The 20,213-nt window shown below is 45.5% G+C and overlaps 1 protein-coding gene across 5 annotated transcripts in view; it reads left to right on the top strand.

Moving 5' to 3' along the window:
* The window catches only part of ZNF280D (zinc finger protein 280D), a 1,333,168-nt gene that overhangs the window by 1,196,711 nt on the left and 116,244 nt on the right, over positions 1-20,213 (top strand). For all 5 annotated transcript variants that reach the window (XM_069624893.1, XM_069624892.1, XM_069624896.1 and 2 more), the window contains one exon: positions 5,092-5,134. In XM_069624893.1, the coding sequence (XP_069480994.1) occupies positions 5,092-5,134 (43 nt within the window). The remainder of the gene's footprint in view (positions 1-5,091; positions 5,135-20,213) is intronic.

The following is a 20,213-nucleotide window of genomic DNA, read 5'->3' as shown; positions in this document are numbered from 1 at the left end:
AAAAACAAAATGCAATACTCCGCAGTGACCACTGGATGTCGGACCTATGCACAGCATGTGAATCTAAACAGATACAACCATCAGAAATGCTTTTACGGTAAGTAATGCATTGTCATTAATGTTAGCACATTTCTGAGAATTCTCCCTAATTCCTGCTACCTTAGAGACCCCCAGCAACTTTGCTGGATTTTGAGGACTTGATTCTTTTAACCTGGAGAGAACAAGACCCTTTTTCCCACTCTCTCATGTATTTTAATGTGATTTTTTTTTACACTGTTTCTTTTGGTTGTGTAGTCTGACAAACTCCATAGGCATCATCTTTTGCATTGTGTCGCACAACACCTTCAGTGCAGTGACACAGAGAAGTCCTTCAGATTTCCTCAAGGTTTAAATACCTTCTCTGGGATATACTGTTTCCCAGAGCATTAAAGTGAAATGGACTTCACTTTCACGTGTAACTTTCTAGACCCAGCACATGCTATCTTACAATAGGGTGCTGGAGGGGTTACCTAGTCTCCCCTTTGTCTAGCTTCTCAGGTAACATTTTTAGGTTACCCTTTCCTCACTGAATGGCTGGTGGCAGTGGTTAATTTTTTCCGACCATTATGGGATATTACCGCGGGCTGGGTTCACAAACACGGTGAAGCACCCATGGGTGCCTTTTTGTCAAAATGGCCCCAGTCTTTTTTTCGCCATTTCTTTGTGGAAAGGTCCTTCTTGAGATTTACTCTGCGTGCCAAACCAGGTTTGGTCCCTTTGTTAATTTTGCCTTTGGCGGGATTCACGAGTGAAGCCCGCCTCTGGCTCCAGGGTATCTGGTGGGGGTAGGAAGCAAGGGAGGTGCCCGGAACTCCCTGTGCTTAGTCTCCAAGGAGACAGGAATGGACCTTTAGGTGATTGGCCGGCTAGCTGGCTGTCCTGCTGGGTGACTGACAGCTAGGCTGAAATGAATGGGAGCAAGCTGCATAAAAGGTGAGGCTTTTTGGCTTGGAAGGCAGTCGACCACTGGACGAAGGAATCCGAAGAAGAACTTGAAGAGGACACCTGCTACAACTCCTGGACCGTTGGTTTGCCTGGTGAAGCTCTGCTGCTGTGATGAAACTCCAAATTCGTATCGACAGAGAAGCCCCTGCAAGGACGACGTCTTCCTTTGAGTTGGTGGGACCAATCAACTCCAAAGCCAGCCACCTGGACATCCTCTCAAAGCTGGTCGAATATCCGCTGCCGTTGCTGATGGCGCCGGATAGCCAGGGGGAGGAACACCAGTTTGTGTGCGTTGCTTTTAAGTTGGCCAAGAGCTCCAGGAAGGTCCTCCGGACTGACCGAGCCTGAGCCCCCTCAACAGAATACGGGACCCCAGATGCAAGGGAAGCCCATCTCGACAGCCAGGAACCATGGTGTTGTGATTTCCGGTAGACACGAGGAGCTAAAACACTAAACAGCCACTTGTTTGAAGATTGCCGATTGCGAGCATTGACCGTCCCATTGCAGTACAGGAGTCCCCAGAAGTCCTCCCTCTTGTCCCCACAACTGAGGCCCAGGAACAGTGAGATCTGCAAAGCTGCATAGGAATAGAGGTCATCTGCTGCACGTTTAAGGTACTGTATACTCTGAGATAACTTACCTCTGGCTGTAGAGTTGCTTGCATCTTCTACCCCTCACAAATCAAACAGCTTGTAGCCCTACGTTGATTCCTTGTTTTCTTCAAATACTTCTAAAACATTGTGCAAAGACTTTTCTTACTTATCTGCAAAGAAGTGCTTCCCCTTATATAGACTTTTGCCCTTGACTTTGGCTTAGCCTGTTCCACTGAATAACTCTTATTGGGGGATCTGAAAGTATTTGCCTGCTTAAGAATATTTGTGATCTGTGTGTTCTAATAACCTTTTCCTTTGACATATTCATAAGCTATTCTAAATGTAGCAGATATATTAATGTCCCCAGCACCTTAGCTGTTGAAGTCACCTGAGGGTGTATGTTCTGTCTGTGGGCCATCCCAAAAGGGTACTTAACTATTTAGAAACTTAGGAGTGTTTATTTGGAAGTATATTTGTGTATTGTTTTATATTGCTCCCTTCTGAAGAAGGCTTACTCTAACTGACTGATAAATTAATAATTGTTCAAGAAACCTTGTGTGTAAGAGTTTATTTGAATACTGTGCAACTCCCCTACAGCTCACATTGACCCCTGTTGAGATAAGCCTGGCTGCTCAACACGCTACCAACCTGTGTAGTACAGACTTATACCAAAGGTTGAATTCCTATTGCCAGGAGGTCAGGTTGTTGTAGTGCACCCAAAGGGTACTGCATACAATCTTCCCTAACAATTAATTTAAGTCAGTTTTAAAATAAGCCTTCTTTAGAATGGAGCAATTGGCAACAATAAAAATACACTTGAAAATACACTTCTTCAGTTAAAGTAGATACCCTTTTGAGGTGGCACTAGTTTTTCCTACACACTATGGTGACTTCACTCACTAGGATACTGTCGACAATATATCACTTTTCACACGTAATTGGTAATCCTGAAGTTGTGGCAAAAAGGAAAAGGTTAGGGAAGGAAACAATGGTTAACAAGTTTCTCAAACAGGTAAGCACTTTTGAACCCCCCAATGCAATGCAGATTAACCCTGTCCCAGCTATTCAAGTAAGGTATGAATTACTTTTTGGAGGAATAGTTAAACACAAGGTTAGAAGATAGTCTTCAGGGAGCAAGGACAGCTAATGTCATTTGAGCAAAGTCTAGAGGAGCTGAGGCACTTCTCGAAGGTAAGTAAAAAGTCTTCCACAACATTATCGAGAGTTTTGTTGAAAAATAAATTGCGGTTGGGCCACAAGCTGGGAGGCTTGTGAAGGGCAAACCTGCAGGCAAACCTGCAGGCAACTCTGCAACAGGCAGAAAATGCAAGTCTCAACTGAGAGCAAGCAAGCTATACAACACAAGGTAAGTACCCCTGGTCAGCCTTGCTTCTAGGGAGTCCGGAGGATCTTCCTGGAGCTTGGGGTCTGGCTTAAAAACGATGCACTCTATTCTGGTGTTCCTGTCGCATGGCACTCGATTTCTGCAGCAGCAATTGAAGTACAGCCAGCAGAGAGGGTTTTCAGTCGAGTTCGTCTTGGGGTCGATTGGTCCCACCAACCCAAGGGGAGAAGTCGTCCTTTGCAGGGCTTCTCTAGTCGAGGCGAATTCAGAGCTTCAGCACTGCAGCAGGGCTTCGACAGGTTAACAAACGGTCCAGGAGTTGCAGCAAGCTTCTCTTCCAAGTTCTTCTTCGGATTCCTTAGTCCAGTGGTCGCCTCTGCTTTCCTTGCAAAAGACCTCGCCGTTCATGCAAGTCTCTCCCATTCATTTGCAGCCTAGCTGTCACTCGCACAGCAGGGTGGCTGTCCTCCAAGGACAGCTAGCCGGCCAATCACCTTTGGGTGCATTCCTGTAAACAAGGAGACTAAGCACAGGGAGTTTCGGACACCTCCCTCGCTGCCAATACTGCCAGACATGCTGGAGTCAGAGGCGGGCTTCAAAAGTGCACCCACCCCGCCATAGACAAAACGAACAAAGGGTCCAAACCTGGTCTGGCACGCAGACTAAAACTCAAGAAGGAACTTTCCAACCAGAAATGGCGAAAAAAGAATACCCGGGGACATTTTGACAAAATGGTAACCCTTGGGTGCTATACTGCAGCTGCAATTGCAGCCCGCGGTAAAAACACACAATGGTAGGAAAAAGTAAACCACTGCCACCTGCCATTAATTGGAAAAAGGGTAACATAAAAATGTTACATGAGAAACTAGACAAATGGGATACTAAGTAACCCCTCGAGCACCCTATTGTAAGATAGTGGGTGCTGGGTCTAGAAAGTTACAAAAATGTAAGTAAAGTCAATTTCACTTTACTGCTCTTGGAAACAGTAGTTTCACCAAGAGAAGGTATTTAAACCTTTGGGAAATCTAAGAGACTTCCCTGTGCCACTGCACTGAAGGTGCTGTATGTCACAATGTAAAGATGTCTATGGAGGTTGTCAGACTCCAAAGTCAAAAAGAAACAGAGTCCAAATCACAGTAAAATACATGAGAGAGTGGGGAAAAAGGTCTCACTCTCTCTCTCCAGGTTAGACATTAAAAGACCTAAAGTACAGCAAAAAGAGATTGGGGTCTCTAAGGTAGAAGGGAATTAGCACGTTTATGAGAATTCTCCCTAACATTCTCCCTGTGTGTGATAGTGAGGGTTAAGGAAATCCTTTCTTTGGCAGGGAGCCAATGGGCAGCTTTGCAGGCAGCAGAGATGTGTTCTCACTTGGGGATATTCAGGGCAAAGCGGAGGGCATTATTTTGGATGGTTTGGAGTTTTTTTAGGTTATGGACTGAGGTGCCTGCGAATAGTGCATTACAATAATCCAACCTAGTGCCCACCACTGCGCGTGCAATTGTTAGGCAACTATCTCTAGAGACGAAGGGTCTAGCTGCGTTTAGGAGTTTCGTACAATGGACTGCTGAAGAGGATATGGGCTTTACTTGTCTGGTGGGTGAGAGAGAGTTGCATCGAGAAACTCCCAAGAGTTTTTACTGCTGGAGAGACATGAATAATGGATCCATCAATGTTAAAGGCTGTGTATTTTGGGTCAAGCTTTTTTAGAACTGCTGCGGATCCTACGATGAGTAATTCAGTTTACTCATCGTTCAAACAGTGGCCATGGGTGGCCATCAACGTTTCAATGGTAGAGTAGGTGGCGCTCAGCGAGTCATTGTCGTTGGTGTAAATGCCAGAGAGGGGGTGGAGGATTTGTGTCATCCGCATAGTTTCTGTATGCTATGTTGAGGGAGTCCAGGAGGTCGAAAGTGGCTTTGTGAAAATATTATGCCATAGTGTGCTGATGTTTAAAGTTTTACCATTTCACATCAGTCAATTATTTAAACATGGACATGATTAATATCAGCACATGCTGAAAAATAAAGCCTCAATTTTATAGTAGAAAGTAAAAAACTATAAAAGTATAATTGGCTGCTTTATTTTAATTTTGTATTTTCTGTGTACAATAGTGTTTTCCTTCACTATTAAAAAGGGGACAATGCTAACCTTTCTTTTTTACAATAGGTCAAAGAATGACTCCTCTGGAAAGAGACTATTGAATTCTGAGGTAATATTAAAATTCTTTCTTGCTTGGATTAAAGATAAAAACATGCATGTATATTGTGGAGCACAGGGTTAGTTTCGTAAATGGATTCTTGAATCTTGAACAGCGACAAATTCATCCTTCAATAACTCTGCATGTCAAATTAACCCATTGCTGCAGTCTCATCTGCTGCACGGAGGGTCACTGTAGATGGCCTACAGCTAGTAGGCAGGGGTGGATTGGGAACCAACAGAGGCCCTGGAAATAATGTTCAAAGTGGCCCCATACTAAACATTTTGAGCAAGCCCAACCCTTTTCCTATGAGAACATTTGGAAATACCCACACAAGAGGGCCACGGCGCAGAGGCCTACTGGTGAATCTCCAGAGTTCCCTGTAGGTCAGTCCAGCCCTGCTAGTAGGGTCACTGTGCCTGTGCTTGGGCATGGACTCAAGCCATACCCAGTGTGCACTGCAAGTCTTCACTGGTAACAGTGTCTATTTGGCCCTGCAGGTAGAACCACTATGCCCTGGGAGCATAGCATTTGCCTACCCTTGCACAATTAACCTACTTGCTATATTTGTTAGCCATGGCCAGCAGCATCTGATAGTTGGAGGTTATATGCTCATAGATTTCTGCCCCCGTATAGCATGGCATATGTACATTTTATTTTGTTGGGCTCTATCTACTTAATAGGAATCTGGTTACCGAATTATATATAGAAATGCAATACACAACTTATTCGCTGTTTGATGGCTTTTATATTTCTCAATTTATGCACGTCCCTTCTTTTTGTATTATTTTTTTTAAGACGTTGCCCAGATATGCCTTCTGTTTAATGGAGGTCACCCCGTTCCATTTAGGCTCCATGTAAACGAACAAGCTCTTTTTCCAAAGTGAACAACCTTTTTTCACCATGTTTAGCTCCAGCTGGTGTCCTAATCAAACGGGTCTTTTAGCCATGTGTCGTCGGATCTAATATTATGGTACCACAGCATACATCAAAGATCTAGAACTAATGACAGTCATTTTAGACGGGTCAGTGAAGCCTTTAGCATGTGAATCATCCAAGCTCCACTGCTATAAAATAAATAGCTGCAGGTTCAAAGACTGCCTCTGCTACAGTGTATTGTGATGTTCAAATTCCTAGGTCTGTTGGATTTGCCTTTAAAAGACCTCTGGCATTCCCATGTTATGAAGTTTACCATAGGCATAACCACTTTATAGAGTAAAATGCCAGTCTCAGACCTGAATGTATGAACTAAGGTGGAGCCCTTTAGCATCAGCTAATGTAATTATCACAAAAACTTTCTTTTCTTGCAGCAGGAGCAGTGAAAGAGGTGTGACGTGGCGATTATTTAACAGATATGTGCTCCCACTGTTTTTACCCGGATGGACTATTTTATGAGCAGCTTCTACAGAACAATTGCATTTGCCCAAACATGCCACATTTATTCCCGAGGTTAATGGAAATCATTCCACTCCATTGTTCTGGAAGGACCGACATTTCCAAATCTGATCTCAACTTGTACCAAATATGCTTTGATTGCATTTGTCTTTGGCTAGTGTTTCTATATGTTTTTGGGGCTCTCTTTATTAACCTTTAAGTGCAATACATTTTTTTTAAATACTTAAAATCTAAAACCACGCCATGCAATTATATTCCCACAATTTTTCATCAAATATTCAAATCCCCCTGCCCCCTTCCCTATACTAAAACTAAAAATAATGGCACTCTTTCAAAGATTCGGATTTCTACTTGGCACCCTCCACAGTCTATTATTTTTAGATCTGGGATTACGAATTGAGCATCCAGCCTGAGCTGGGCCAACTATGGTTTTCATTTCATTTTTTAAAGATGCTGGCATTCATTGAAAGTAAAGGCTTTTCATACATAGGATTTTACCTGTTTTCGTCCACACTCCTGTCATTTTTAGGCTTCTGCAAAGGTTGTTTAACGAAAATCTACCATGCAGAGATACCAAACTTGATTAAAGCAAAACACATTTTAATATATCACTCTAGTTCCTTTTCAGGCCCAAGACGGATGTGTAATGTAGTTTTAAAACATATTTTTTTGCAAGTACACATTTCGTTTTCAGGCAGCAGGTAATCGCTGTATTTGTGTGGGTTTTGTAAAGCGCCACTTACACCAAAGGCATCTTGGCACTATAGAGAAGTTATTGAAACATCTTCATGGTGTTGGGTGTTGACACAGTTAATGTGCACTTTTCCGTCATTGTCTGAACCAGTGGAGTTAGTCAAGACCCCAATGATCAAAAACTAAAGAGATCATATTAAGATACGATGGGCAAAACTGTTCATCATGATCTCCATTTTATTGTAAAAGGAAAATTAGCAATTCTTATCAATGGATAAAGCAAGCAAAGTGCCTCTTTGAAACCAGAGATCCAAACAATGACGAAGAGAAAAAAACTCTTCTTCATTCTCATTAGTAACACTTTGTGACCTAAGTTGTTTCAAACACTTACAATTTTAGAGGTAAAACAGATTTCACTAAATAATCTAAGGCCAAAGGGTAAGATCTAGCAAATATATTGAAATGCAAACCACGGAAGGAAATCCCAATTCACCATTTAACAATATTGTAGTTGGAAGCTGTCACATATTAATAGAACAGTCTGTTTGGTAATTTCAATTATTCATTGCCCAACAATTTAGCCAGACAAGACCTAGCTCAGATGAGAATATATATTCATTCACCCCATATCTTTCAATCACAATTGATAAAGCCACAAAATGGTTGATAAACTTGGCTAGAAAGCCTATCTGGGCAGTGTCTGCCCACGCCTGCACCCTCAGAGCAAGCCACTTTGTAAAGTCTTCTCATAAATGTCCCACAATGAGATTAAGCCATATTGGGTGGGTAAGATTTTAATTTCAGCGATGCATCTTCCTGACCTGTATCAACCCTAGAACATTTTGCTTGGACTTGGTAATGATTTTACTATGTCCCTAGGTGAGTGGTAATCTTGTTCCCCTTTCACCTAGTATTTTACTCTTTTTATAGGTGGTCTTTTTTTGTCTCTCCATAGTGTATGTTTGGAGTTCTAGTTTCCTATAACTTTGGACTGACTGTAATATACTATGGCAGTGCACAGAATTTTAAATACAGTGGCTCCCTTTTTAATTCTTTTTATTTCTTGGGTGAACTAGTGTTCCTAAGAAGTAAAGTGGGATTCACATCCCCTTTACATTGATTTAAATGAGCCAGCAGACCCCACCTTATGTGAAGTGCTGGGGGGATACAATGTATCCCATTTCTTACTTACCTTGTAACATTTTTGTTACAATTGCAAGTTTACTACGTGAATGGCTGGTGGTAGTGGTTTTACCTTAGTGACTTTAGGTGTATTAATCGCAGGCTGTTAAATCAGCCTCGGTAATGCACAGAAGGCAGCCATTCTGCCAGAATGGTGGCTCCTTCTTTTTTTACCCTTTCTCAATTGCTTATTGTTTCTCTGGTCTTCCCCTACCATTCTATGCTGGAACGACCTCGGTGAAAATTTCTCCGGCGGAAATCATTTGTATTCCACGCCAGATGCTCCAGAGTGTCTGAGAAGGCAGGAAGCGAGGGAGGAGTCCAAAACTCTGTAGCCCTTTGTCTTTCACCTTGACTGAAAGGAACCAAGTCCCAATGGGTGGCTGCCTGTCCTGATTGGACAGCCAGACTGCCCCTTTCTGTAAACTGCAGGGAGAGACTGCAGAAATTGTGTTGTAGTTCCTGATAAATACTCTGAACCTGGAAAATGCTGACAAGTCGACCACTGCAGCTGAATCCAAAGAGGACGATGAAAAAGACATCTGTGGCGATTTCCAGCAACCGGAGAGCCTGCTGTGTAACCAGAGCCTGATGTAACCCTTCCTTTCAATCGATCTGTGGCTCCCAAGTGCGACGACTCCTTCCCAGAGGCTGGTGATATCCACTAGTCTCAAGAAGACCTGCGTTTTGGGCCATCCACGGACGTGCTGTGACCTTGCTGGGCTGCAAACCACCTATACCATGGGGCCTCGAGCTGGGGTGTGGTGCATGGTCTTCCGAAGTCCAAATTCATCCGATACTTTGAACTACTGCTGGATCTCCAGAGATGCATTTCGAATCCTTTAAGTCCTCTCACCAGAGTGCAGAACCAGATTAGTGAAGAAAATCCGACTGGCGATATTCATTCTTCATCTGGCTGCTGTAAAAAGGCACCAGAGCCACTTGAATCAGTGTAGAAACCTTTGCTGAAAGCCTCCTCTGATGACTGCTGCTGCAAGTTCCCATCAATTGTCCAGTTCTTTCATCTCCAGACCAAGAATCCAGGGCCCGAGTCATGCGCTGCTGCATCCTGAAGGCATCCACTCCAAAGCTCTTTTCTCCTAAGGTATTGTGTGGGCTTGGGTTATACTTGCCTTTAAGTCTGGTGTACATTCTGTGAGGCTGAGTGGGAGATTTGTGTGGTTGGGAGTTTGCCCATACCAATTACCCAGGCCTAATGCTGAAATGCATATAGAGGGAGCCTTCTTTGAAGTCCCAGAACACTTTATTTTATTTATTTGAATTTGTAGAGCGCGCTGCAGCCCAGAGGCATCGAGGCGCTGTTGCATGCGATTGCGAGTAAGCTTGTTTCAGGGTTACCTTCAGAGCGGCCCAACAGTGGGTTTCTTAGTTACACATTACAGTAGATAGTTACGTTGTTAAGCAGAGCAATATCATGTAAGTACAGTACAGGATGTAAACAACTGGTAGACAGCCAACTAGTGTAGGTGGCAAGTACAAGCTCCGCTATCAGACAAATTACCTGGTTTTGATTGCTTTGCGGAATGCTATGTGTGAGTCAGTCATCCTAATGTGGGTTGGAAGGGCATTCCATTGAAGGGCAGACATGGATGGGAAGCTGGTTCCTGCTGAACGAATTCTATGGGTCTTGGGCAGGGAAATGATATTGGCGTAGGCTTTCCTGGTCGGCGTAGATAAGGTGAGCTTAGCTATTTCTTTGGACTAGTAAGGGGGTGCCAGGTCATGGAGGCATTTATGCGTAAGGGCCAGGGTTTTAAAGACCATTCTCTCTTTAACTGGGAGCCAGTGAACCTGCCTCAGAACCTCAGATGTGGTATTTTTTTAGATGTCCCATTGGCGGCCCTGAGGGCGTTGTTTTGTACCATTTGCAAATTGGCCATGTTCTTGCCTGAGGTTCCTATAAAGAGGGTGTTGCAGGAATCCAATCTTGAACCAATTATAGCCCTCGCAATAGTGAGGCAGTTATGTTGAGATAAGAAAGATCTGGCTCCATTTAAGCTATTTGGAGTAGTACGCAGAGGATGAGGCAACGCCATTCACCTGTCTGTGGTGAGATTGTAATCAAGATAGATGCCAAGGGTCTTGACAGTTTGAGACACCAAGATGGGTATATTGTCGATGGTGAATGATTTGTAATGTTTGTCAAGTTTACCCAGGGTGACTGGAGATCCAATTAACAGGAGTTCAGTTTTCGATGTGTTAAGGCAAAGCCAATGTTCTGCCATCCACGATTGGATCGTAGAGTAGATGGAGTTGAGTGTTCAGATCGGCCTTGTAGTCCCCAGAGAGGGGGATAAGCACCTGGGTATCATCTGCATATTTGATGTATGAGATGCCCAGTGCGTCTAGAAGGTTAAACAGAAGCCTCATGAATAAGTTATAAAAGGTGGGTGCAATGCACGATCCCTGCAGGTCACAGCATTTGAGGTGACTAGGAGTGGCAGAGGCTGAATCAGAGAAGACTTTCATAGTCCTATCCTGTAAAAATTAGCTGATCCAAGCACAAGCCTTGGGGGAAAAATTAGCCGCAGTGGAGAGATGGTGTTGTAATTTCTTGTGTTCCACCAAGTCAAATGCGGCGGATAGATCAAGGAGCAGAATTAGGGCAGGTTTGCCTGCGTCTCTGAGGTCCTCCATTTGATTTTTCCAGTCTAGTAAAGCTGTTTCGGTACAACGATAGCCAGACGGCCGAAGGCCCAGGAGACAGTTGTCTTCAAGGAATTTCTGGACTTGCAATTAGGCTGCTTTATCCAAGATCTTTGAAAAAAGGGTTGGTGGTGATGGGTCTGTAATTCCCCAGGACTGTAGGGTCGAGGGAGGGTTTCTTAAGGCAAGGGCCCACCCAGGCTTTCTTAAGGCCAGTCTGGACAAGGCCAGACCAGGAGGACGAATTGATAAAGGCAGTGAGGAACGGGGCAAGGGTGGAGGCACAGTCCTTGATGAGCTGAGCCAGGCAGACATCCCCTTTTTGGATGGTTTAATCGTAATGAGGAGGGCGATGAGTTCGGGTTTGCTCATGTCCTTAAAGCCAAGGGGTTGGGGATTCATCAACAGTGTTGCCTGGTGACTGGTTAGTATGTGAGTTGGCTATTAGGTGAGTAAGAGCCTGTTGAAGCGCTAGGATTTCAGTTTGCAGGGTGTTTAGTTTATCCAGCATGGCAGATTGAATGTTATTGTACCAATTTACATCTTTACAGATAGTGGAAGGCGAGGTGGCAGAATTTTCCAATTCTGTAAAGATGGCAAAAATGTCTTTTGTCCCTGATTTAGAATGACCTAACCTAGTGTTGAAAGAGGCGGCTTTGGCCCTTATTATAGCAGGTTTGTGCTCCCTAGAGATAGCCTGAAAGGGTAGTTTAGAGGTGTCATTTGGGGTTAGCTTTCCATGTGGAGTGCGAATCTCTTCTTGGACCGCAGATCAAGAAGATCCTGCGAGAACCATGAGTTAGAGTGCTTGGCTAACTTTAACTAAGTTTAACTAACTCTGAAGCTAATACTTAATTGTTTAAGAAGATATCCTCTGTAACTTTGACTTTCCTGCAACTGAAACCTATCCTGACCTGTCTCCAGCTAGCTCCTTGAGCACTGTTGTCCCTCTTTTGCCTCTCGTGCTATAGACTAGGGAAGGACTTTATAAGATTAGGATTTTGTCTTGAAAGTATAACAAGTGTAAAAGTACTTGCATGCTAAAGAAGTTTGTGTGGTGGTAACTATCTCTGAAAGAAGTTACAAAGCGTCATTAAGTTTATTCTTACCTTTCAGTTGCATTCTGCCCTTCTAAAAAGTGCATAAGTTACTTTACTAGTTTGACTGATGTTTTCCCCCCTTCTGAAAAGTAATAACTATTGGTACTATTTTATTATTCTGAACTGAATGAGTGTAAAAGCTTACCAATAGGATTTTACCTACCTTGAATAACTTTGTCTTCTTAAAGTGTACCCTTGGGTTTTGGTTTCCTTGGTCTGCTTTTTTTTACAGATCAAAAACCGTCTAGAAGTTAATACTTGTCTTTGAGTTGATTGTAGCCCCTCTTAAAAGTATATGGTTCTTTACTTAACTTGAATAGCTACTGCTCTTCTAAACTTGAAACGCAGGGTTGTGTTTTTCATGTAACTGCTTAGAGCATTTCTAAAATAGTAATCGGATCAATTACTTACATTTGAAATACATTGGGTATTTCTTAAAGTCTAATTGGTTGTTGCTTTCCTTGAATTGCTTAGTGCGTTCTATAATAGTTATTGAATGTTCATACTTACCATAGAGTAGCTTAAGGCCCCTCCAGAAAGTATGAGTTGATTTACTAGCTCTGAACTGAGTTCTAAAAAGTAATGTTACAAGGTGTATAATTGCAACAGGGTTGGTGTATTATGTGAATTCTATAACTGAGTGTCGCTGCATGACTCACAGGGTCAACTACCCTTGGTTGTATTAAAGTATATATAACCTCGTTTTACTCCCCAAGAGTATCTGACTGCCATTTTGAATGTGTTGTAGGTTTGACTCACCTTGACTGCTAATATTAATCTAAATACAATGAAGGACAGTAGTATCATATTATCTGAGACATTCTTCTAAATCTGATTTTCCATGAAAAATCTTCATTGTTTCAGAATTATTTTCCGTGCGCCACAGGTTCTGGGGTACACAGATGCTTTGTCAGGACTACAAAAATCTGATTGGGATGACTATGCTGTTTAATAATTTTGTGAACTGCAGGCTGAGTGGGTGGGTTATGGCGACCATTTTACCCCACTTTGAGAGTCCCTTCATTTTACTTTGGTTTTGGCTGGACAATATTTCCGCAGTGAGTTCCATCCCCTCCGCATAGGGGATGCAAGTCTATCCATGTGCCGGCCCTTTGGAGACACATATAATGCCTCTATAGGGACTGCATAGGGAGTGTTACCTTTTCTCCCTGAGTAAATTGCCTTGCACAGAATGTTCTATTCACCCTGACTGGTGGCAGTATACTTTAAAACAGTGACTGCGGACTGTTTAGCCATTTTGTCTCACAGGAAACTTGGTTCTTCCTGGAGGCTCCCATAACGAAGCTTCTTGTTCTTTGGCAATCTGGTAGCCAGAATACTTTACTTAATTGAGCTGGTGCGAGTGTCTGCCTGATTGGGTGGAGACTGGGAACAACCATGTTGGGTCATTCTGACATGTGTTCCAGCCAGGATGGGTGTCTGCGGGAGTCCTTGTGGAATCCTCGGGAATCCTTGCCCACTGACTTTACCTGCAAATGATTGTGTGGCAACCAGCACTTATTGGCTGGTTGCCAAATATTTCATTTGTGTGATTGGAGGTTTGGGGGCGGGGGCTTGCATTCTGCCCGCCAGTTAAGTTATACTGCACCAGTATTACTCTTACGCACCCGTCCCCTTTCCTCCGTACTGTATGGGCGTCCCTCGCGAGGGATGGGAGACGCAACCTTTTTCACCACAAAAACCTTCTTCCCCTTTAAATTTAGAGGTGCGAGGGGGCGCAGCCATGAGAGCATGGGCTCGCCTGACTCCACTCACCGGTGCCACTCCTCGGTCCCCTTTTCAGCATCGACTGGAACGGGCCGAATTCATCAGAGCACCTGGGTTTGGCTTTGGCCATGTAATACCACACGCTCTTCCCCGGATATTCTTCTACCTTGTCTTTTCTTTTTCTTCTAGATACTTGGTCCTCCAACGCCACCCTCCTCCCCGGCCCATCTCGACTTTGACAGGCTTCAGCAGGTGTCCAGCCTGCGAGGGGCTCTTCCCCACATCAGATCCCCACGCCCTTTGTCTCCGCTGCCTTGGCCCCGACCACGGCTGGGAAAGTTGCTCAGCGTGCAATGCCTCGACACCTCAGGCACTGAATGTTATGGAGAATTCTCATAAATGGCTAATTTCCCTTACCTAAAGAGCACCCCCAGCATCTTTGCTGGATTTCTAGGATTTATTTCTTTCACCTGGTAAGAGTGTGAGCCTTCTTTCCCCACTCTTACATGTGTTTTGCTGTGTGTATTTTTACTGTTTGTGTGATCTTGGGCACTGGAGAATGACCTACTCCATGTGCACCACTTTTTGTGTTACACAGCAACTTCAGTGCAGTGACACAGGGTTGTCTTTGAGACTTCCCACTGACTCCATTTTTCTGGGGCTGACTCCTGTCCCCCAGAAACATGTAAAGTTGCCATTAACTTTATATAGTCACTTTAAACCACAATCCCCAGTATGTCGCATCTTACATGAGTATTGGAAAGAGTTAACTCTTGTCCCTTTTTGTCTGTGCCTCTTGGAGCCTTGTTATGCTCCCTTAACTTTAAGACTTGGCTGGTGGCAATGGTAACTACCCTAAATTTACTACCGCGATTATCGTGGTGATAAACGTGGTATCGTTCCAGGCTATTATAGTAGCCTCGAACATAAACCCGCTTGACCAAATACATTTTATTTAGTTCTGGCTGGGTTTTTTTGCCATTTCTTTTTGTTAAAGCCTTTCTCGTGTTTTTCTCTGCACGCCAAACCAGGGATGATTGTTCGCTGTCTCTTCGAGGGCTTCTGCACAGAAGCCCTCCTTAAGGCGACTGTTAGTCTAGAGGGGCAGGATGTGAGGGAGGGATCTTCGGACTCCTGTCATGGATTGCCTTAGCAACCCAAGTCGCACTCTTGTCTGATTGGCTAAGGGGGCTGGCCTTGCCAGGCCAGGCACCCTGCTGTGTGATTGACATCCAGGCTGTATGAATGGGGGAAAACTGCATAAAAAGCAGGTCTCTGGGACTGGAAGAGAAGAGTCGCCACTGGAACGAAAGAACCAACAAGGAACTGGAAGAAGAGGACCCCTACCATGACCGGACAGCCCTGTGAAGCCCTGCTGCAGGTCTGAATCTCCAAATCCGACGACTGAGAAGATCCTCCAGGAAACTTCTTCCCTTGAGCTGGTGGGACCAAACAGTTCGCCCAAACTACAAGACAGGACCCCTCCTCTGGTCGAATTCGCTGTGCAGAACTACAGTGGGCCGGATAGCCAGGAAGGTCGGACCCTGCTTGGGTTTTAAGGAGCGCACCTTTTATTTGTTTATTTGCTCTTCTGCTGGTTTCTTCCCTGGGTGGCGCAGGGCCCTCCAGTCTTCCTACTTTCTGACAGTCTGGCAGTCGCTTCAGGAACCGTGAGCCTGCAGGAACCACCAGGAACATCCGCCTCAGCTACAGCTCCCTCTCAGTTTTAAAGGCACTGTGCAAATCCGGTTGTCCGTTTCGGTCAGCCGTGGTGAAAGTGTTTGAAATTTTTCTCTGATCCGAGGGCTTGTCCTTCTCTTCTCTTTGAACTAACTTTTCTACCAACTAACCTCGTCCGGAATCTGTGCCACAAACTTTACTGCAAACTACCCTGAATTGTGTGATCTTGAGCAAAAGACTTTTGTTCTATTGACTTTGGCCCTAAGCCTTTTCTATCTGATCTCCTCACTGTAGTCTCTCTTGTTCTATTGCCCTGATTACTTACCTGTTGGTTTTGCCTAATTTCTTATAACTTTCTTTCCCTCCCTTTTAAATTGCTGCAGTGCCTTTTTGCTCCCACTTCATTTTGTGAGCTTAACTTGTCTGGAATTTAAGGGAAGTGGTGTGGTGTATTTATGATTGTGATTTTTGACTTGCTTAGAAAGGTGAACTGTTTTACAACTGATAAGTAAATAAATATATTTTCTTTTACTTGGAAACCTTGAGTCAGTGTTTGCCTGAACCATAGTAACTGCTGCCCTTTGTGTAACTCTTGTGCTTCTCACTTACTCTTGAGATAAGTCTGGCTGCTCTGCTACTGCTACCACTATAACTGTGTAGTACAGGCTTGTACCAAAAGTGAAATTGTACACTTGTAGTCTTAATTGTGTGTAGCGTTCCCAAAGGGTACTGCATATAATGCTGCCTAACACTGAAGAACAGGCTAGCTAGGTGGAGAGAGCTCTTACAGTTGTCACCGCCTAAGGACTTTGTCAAACTTCGATCGAGGCCTAAGGTAGGGCCTCCATTCACCATGGCACCCTGCAAGGGCGACTCCTTTCCAAAGAAGCGCCCAACCGGGAGGGGCCTGTTGGGCTCTACTACCAGGACACGTACGAAGGCTAGTCCAGCTACCGGCCTTTCGGCCGAGGGGTCTCCGGATCCTCCCGGTATCGTTGCTGACGGACCGCAAGGTTCTTGTACCAGGGTTAAGCCGTAGTACCGGCATCATGTCTGAGGGGGCGCCTTCACACAGCACTACCAGCAGTTCTGCCGAGGGCTCTACGCCTTCCAGGCCTCGGCCTGAGGTGCGGGATAAGACTTAGGATCTAGTGTCTTGGACGGGGCTTGTTCCAGCGATCCAGGCACCACGACTTGGGCACATGGCAAGCAGCTCCACAAAATGGCTGCAGCGCCAGACAAAGTGGCTGCTCGTCCAATGCCTCCTTTAGCAGATCGGGTCGAGGAACGAGTCACAAGGTGGGACTGACGTCAACCAGGTACGTGACCTACAGCGTATCCATCAGCAGCGCAGGTTCCCCTGCATCCCAGACAGAGTGCGCCCTGTCACCAGCAGCCCGTGGCCACTCGATCAAGACCCCCTGCCACCAACTCAGCCTCCGAAGACAGGTTCTTCGAAAGGTTTCTGGCGCTAATTTGAATGCCTCAGATGGGATATATGCTTCGGGATGCCATCAGGGATATGCTCCCTCAGGTCACCCCACTGGTACCTTTAGTCATTCCCCCAATGACACTGGTGCCTCAGGCCCCAGCGCTTCCCGCGTTTCCTTTGCCGGCTTCTGCTCCGGCCCCTGCGCCACCAGCAGTCCCACAGGCTCCGGTTCCCACACCTCAGCCCACGGCACCCAGTACCCCTTGTTAGGCAAGATTGTATGCAGTACTCTTTGGGTGCACTATAACAACCTTGACCTCCTGTCAATAGGAACCCAACTTTTGGTATATGTCTGTACTACACAGGTTGGTAGCGTGATTGAGCAGCCAGGATTATCTCAAGAGGAGTCAATGTGATCTGTAGGGGAGTTGCACAGAGATTCACAGTGACAAGTATTCATATAAACTCTTCCACACAAGGTTTCTTGAATAAGCAATTATTAATGGATCAGAGCAAGCCTTCCTCAGAAGGGAGCAATATAACAGTAACACTCAAATATGCTTCACAAAATACACTCTTAATATTTCTAAATCTGTAAGTACCCTTTTGGGATGGCCCTCAGACACAACCTACACCCTCGGGTGACTTCAATAGCTACGGTGCTGGGGACATTAATATATCACTGTTGCATTTAGAATATTCCAGGGATGGCGAAGGAAAAGGTTATTAGAACATACAAGAGACCACAAATCATCTTAAGCAGGCAAATACTTTCAGATCCCCCAATAAGAGTCATTCCGTGGAACAGGCGAAGCCAAAGTCAATGGGCAAAAGTCTGTATTAGCTGAAGCACTTCTTTGCAGGTAAGTAAGACAAGTCTTTGCACAATGTTTTAGAAGAAAAAGAATCAATGTAGGGCCACAAGCTTAGACTTGTGAGTAATAGAAGATGCAAGCAACTCTACAGCAAGAGTTAAGTTCTCTGACTTTTACAGTACCTTTGTATTGAAGAAAAAGTGCAGCAGATGACTTCTGTTCCTGAGCAGCTCTGCAGATCTCCCTGTTCCTGGGCTTCAGTTGTGGGCACAAGAGGGAGGACTTCTGGTTGAATTGCCTGCATTGCAATGGGACGGTCAGCGCTCTCAACCGTCAATCTTCAAACACGTGGCTGTTCGGCGTTTCAGCTCCTTTCATCTACTGCAAATAGCAACACCACGGTTCCTGGCTGTCGAGATGGGTTTTCCTTGCTTCTGTGGTCCTGTACTCTGTTGGGGGCTCAAGCTCCGTCAGTCCTGCTTCCTGGTAGTCAGAAGGATCTTCCAGGATCTCTTGGCCTGCTTAAAAGCAACACACACAATCTGGTGTTCCTCTCCCTGGCATTTCTGTTTCCAGCAGCAACTCTGTGGAAATTCAACCAGCTCCAAGAGAATGTCTAGGTGGCTTACTTTGGATTTGATTGGTCCCAACTCAAGGGGAGAAGTCGTCCTTGCAGGAGCTTATTTGTCATAAAAAAATTGGAGTTTCAGCACAGCAGCAGGGCTTGACCAGGCAAACGAATGGTCCAGGAGTTGCAGCAGGTGTCCTCTACAAGTTCTTCTTCAGTTCCTTCGTCCAGTGGTCGACTCTGCCTTCCAAGCCAAAAGCCTCGCCTTTTATTCAGTTCTCTCCCATTCATTCCAGCCAAGCCGTCAGTCACCCAGCAGGGTGGCTGTCCTTGACGGACAGTCAGCCGGCCAATCACTACAAAGTGCATTTGGGTCTCCTATGAGACTAAGCACAGGGAATTTCAGGCACCTCCCTCACTTCCTGCTCTCCCTAGACAACCTGGAGCCAGAGGCGGGTTTCACTCGTGAAGCCCGCCAAAGGTAAAACGAACCAAGGGACCAAACCAGGTTTGGTGTGCAGAGTAAATCTCAAGAAGGACCTTTCCACAAAGAAATGGCAAAAAAAGACCGGGCCCATTTTGACAAAAATGGGACCCATGGGTGTTCTTTTTACGGTGGCTGTGAATGCAGCCCGTGGTAAAATCACATAATGGTAGTAAAACGTAAACCACTGCCACCAGCCATTCATCGAGGAAAGGGTAACATTAAAATGTTACATGACAAGCTAGACAAAGAGGATACTAGGTAACCCCTCCAGCACCATGTTTTAAAAGAGTGTGTGCTGGGTCTAGAAAGTTACATATGTAGGTAAAGTCATTTTCACTTAGGGTCTCGCTCTAAGTCCTCACGCGAAGGGCCCCCTCCAAGACGGGGATCCCGATGCAAAAGGACGTTGTTGCCCTGGCCAAGAAGGGGGGTGGCTCAAGCCGCACTCGGCCCAACCAGTCGATCAGCGCCTCGACGCCAGGTACAGGCATCTAGAGGGGGATGCACTCTTGCTTTCGGCCCATCCTCAGCCGCACTCCTCGGTGATCGCTGCAGCATCACTCTATTCTAAGCCCCTTGAAGGCGGTACAGGAAAAAGCTGTGCTCCCAACGCCTTCCTGCGTCAAGCCAACGCCGGTGCCATGCAGACTTCCTCCCGGAACTCCCGCCCCATGGAATCCTCCGTGGCCCTTATCGATACCTCTGGCTGGGCCATCTGCATCGCCACGGACATGAGAAGGATGGCCTGGCTCCGGGCTACGAAGTTCAACTCGGACGTCCAGGAACACATATTGGACCTTCCATTCGAGGGTAATGACCTCTTTCACTCCTCCACGCATGAAGAATTAGATACAAAGAACCGCTCACAGACCGCCAAGTCTTTATTCTTACGAAAGCCACAACTCGGCCCTCTGGGTATTCACAAGACTGATGAATGCGGTGGCAGCTCTCCTCGGGACCCAGGGCCACCACATCTACCCATATCTCGACGACTAGCTTGCCAGGGCCTCATCTCCAGTGGCGGTTCTTCACACCTCCTCCGCTCTTATGAACCCACTCCACGACCTGGGGTTTACTATCGATTTCAAGAAGTCTCTGCTGCAACCCACACAGAAGATGACCTTCCTGGGCCTCATCTGGGACACCGTCTCTGAGAGGGTGTTTCCCTCAGAGGACAAGATCACAGCCATCAAGAGAGCCACTACTCACTTCGTCTCCAGGACTGTGACGTTGGCCTGGTGGTACCAACACCTACTGGGCAATGATGGCAGCGGTCCTTCTGGCCGTTCCCCACACGAGACTCAGGATGAGGAGGATGCAGCTGCACTTCGCAGCTTCCTGGAA

The sequence above is a fragment of the Ambystoma mexicanum genome, chromosome 11 (genome assembly GCF_040938575.1).
Source record: "Ambystoma mexicanum isolate Mex_15411 chromosome 11, UKY_AmexF1_1, whole genome shotgun sequence".
In the NCBI taxonomy this organism is placed as follows: Eukaryota; Metazoa; Chordata; class Amphibia; order Caudata; family Ambystomatidae; genus Ambystoma; species Ambystoma mexicanum.
Note: the sequence above shows the minus strand (reverse complement) of the source record. Positions and strands in the feature narration are given on the sequence as shown.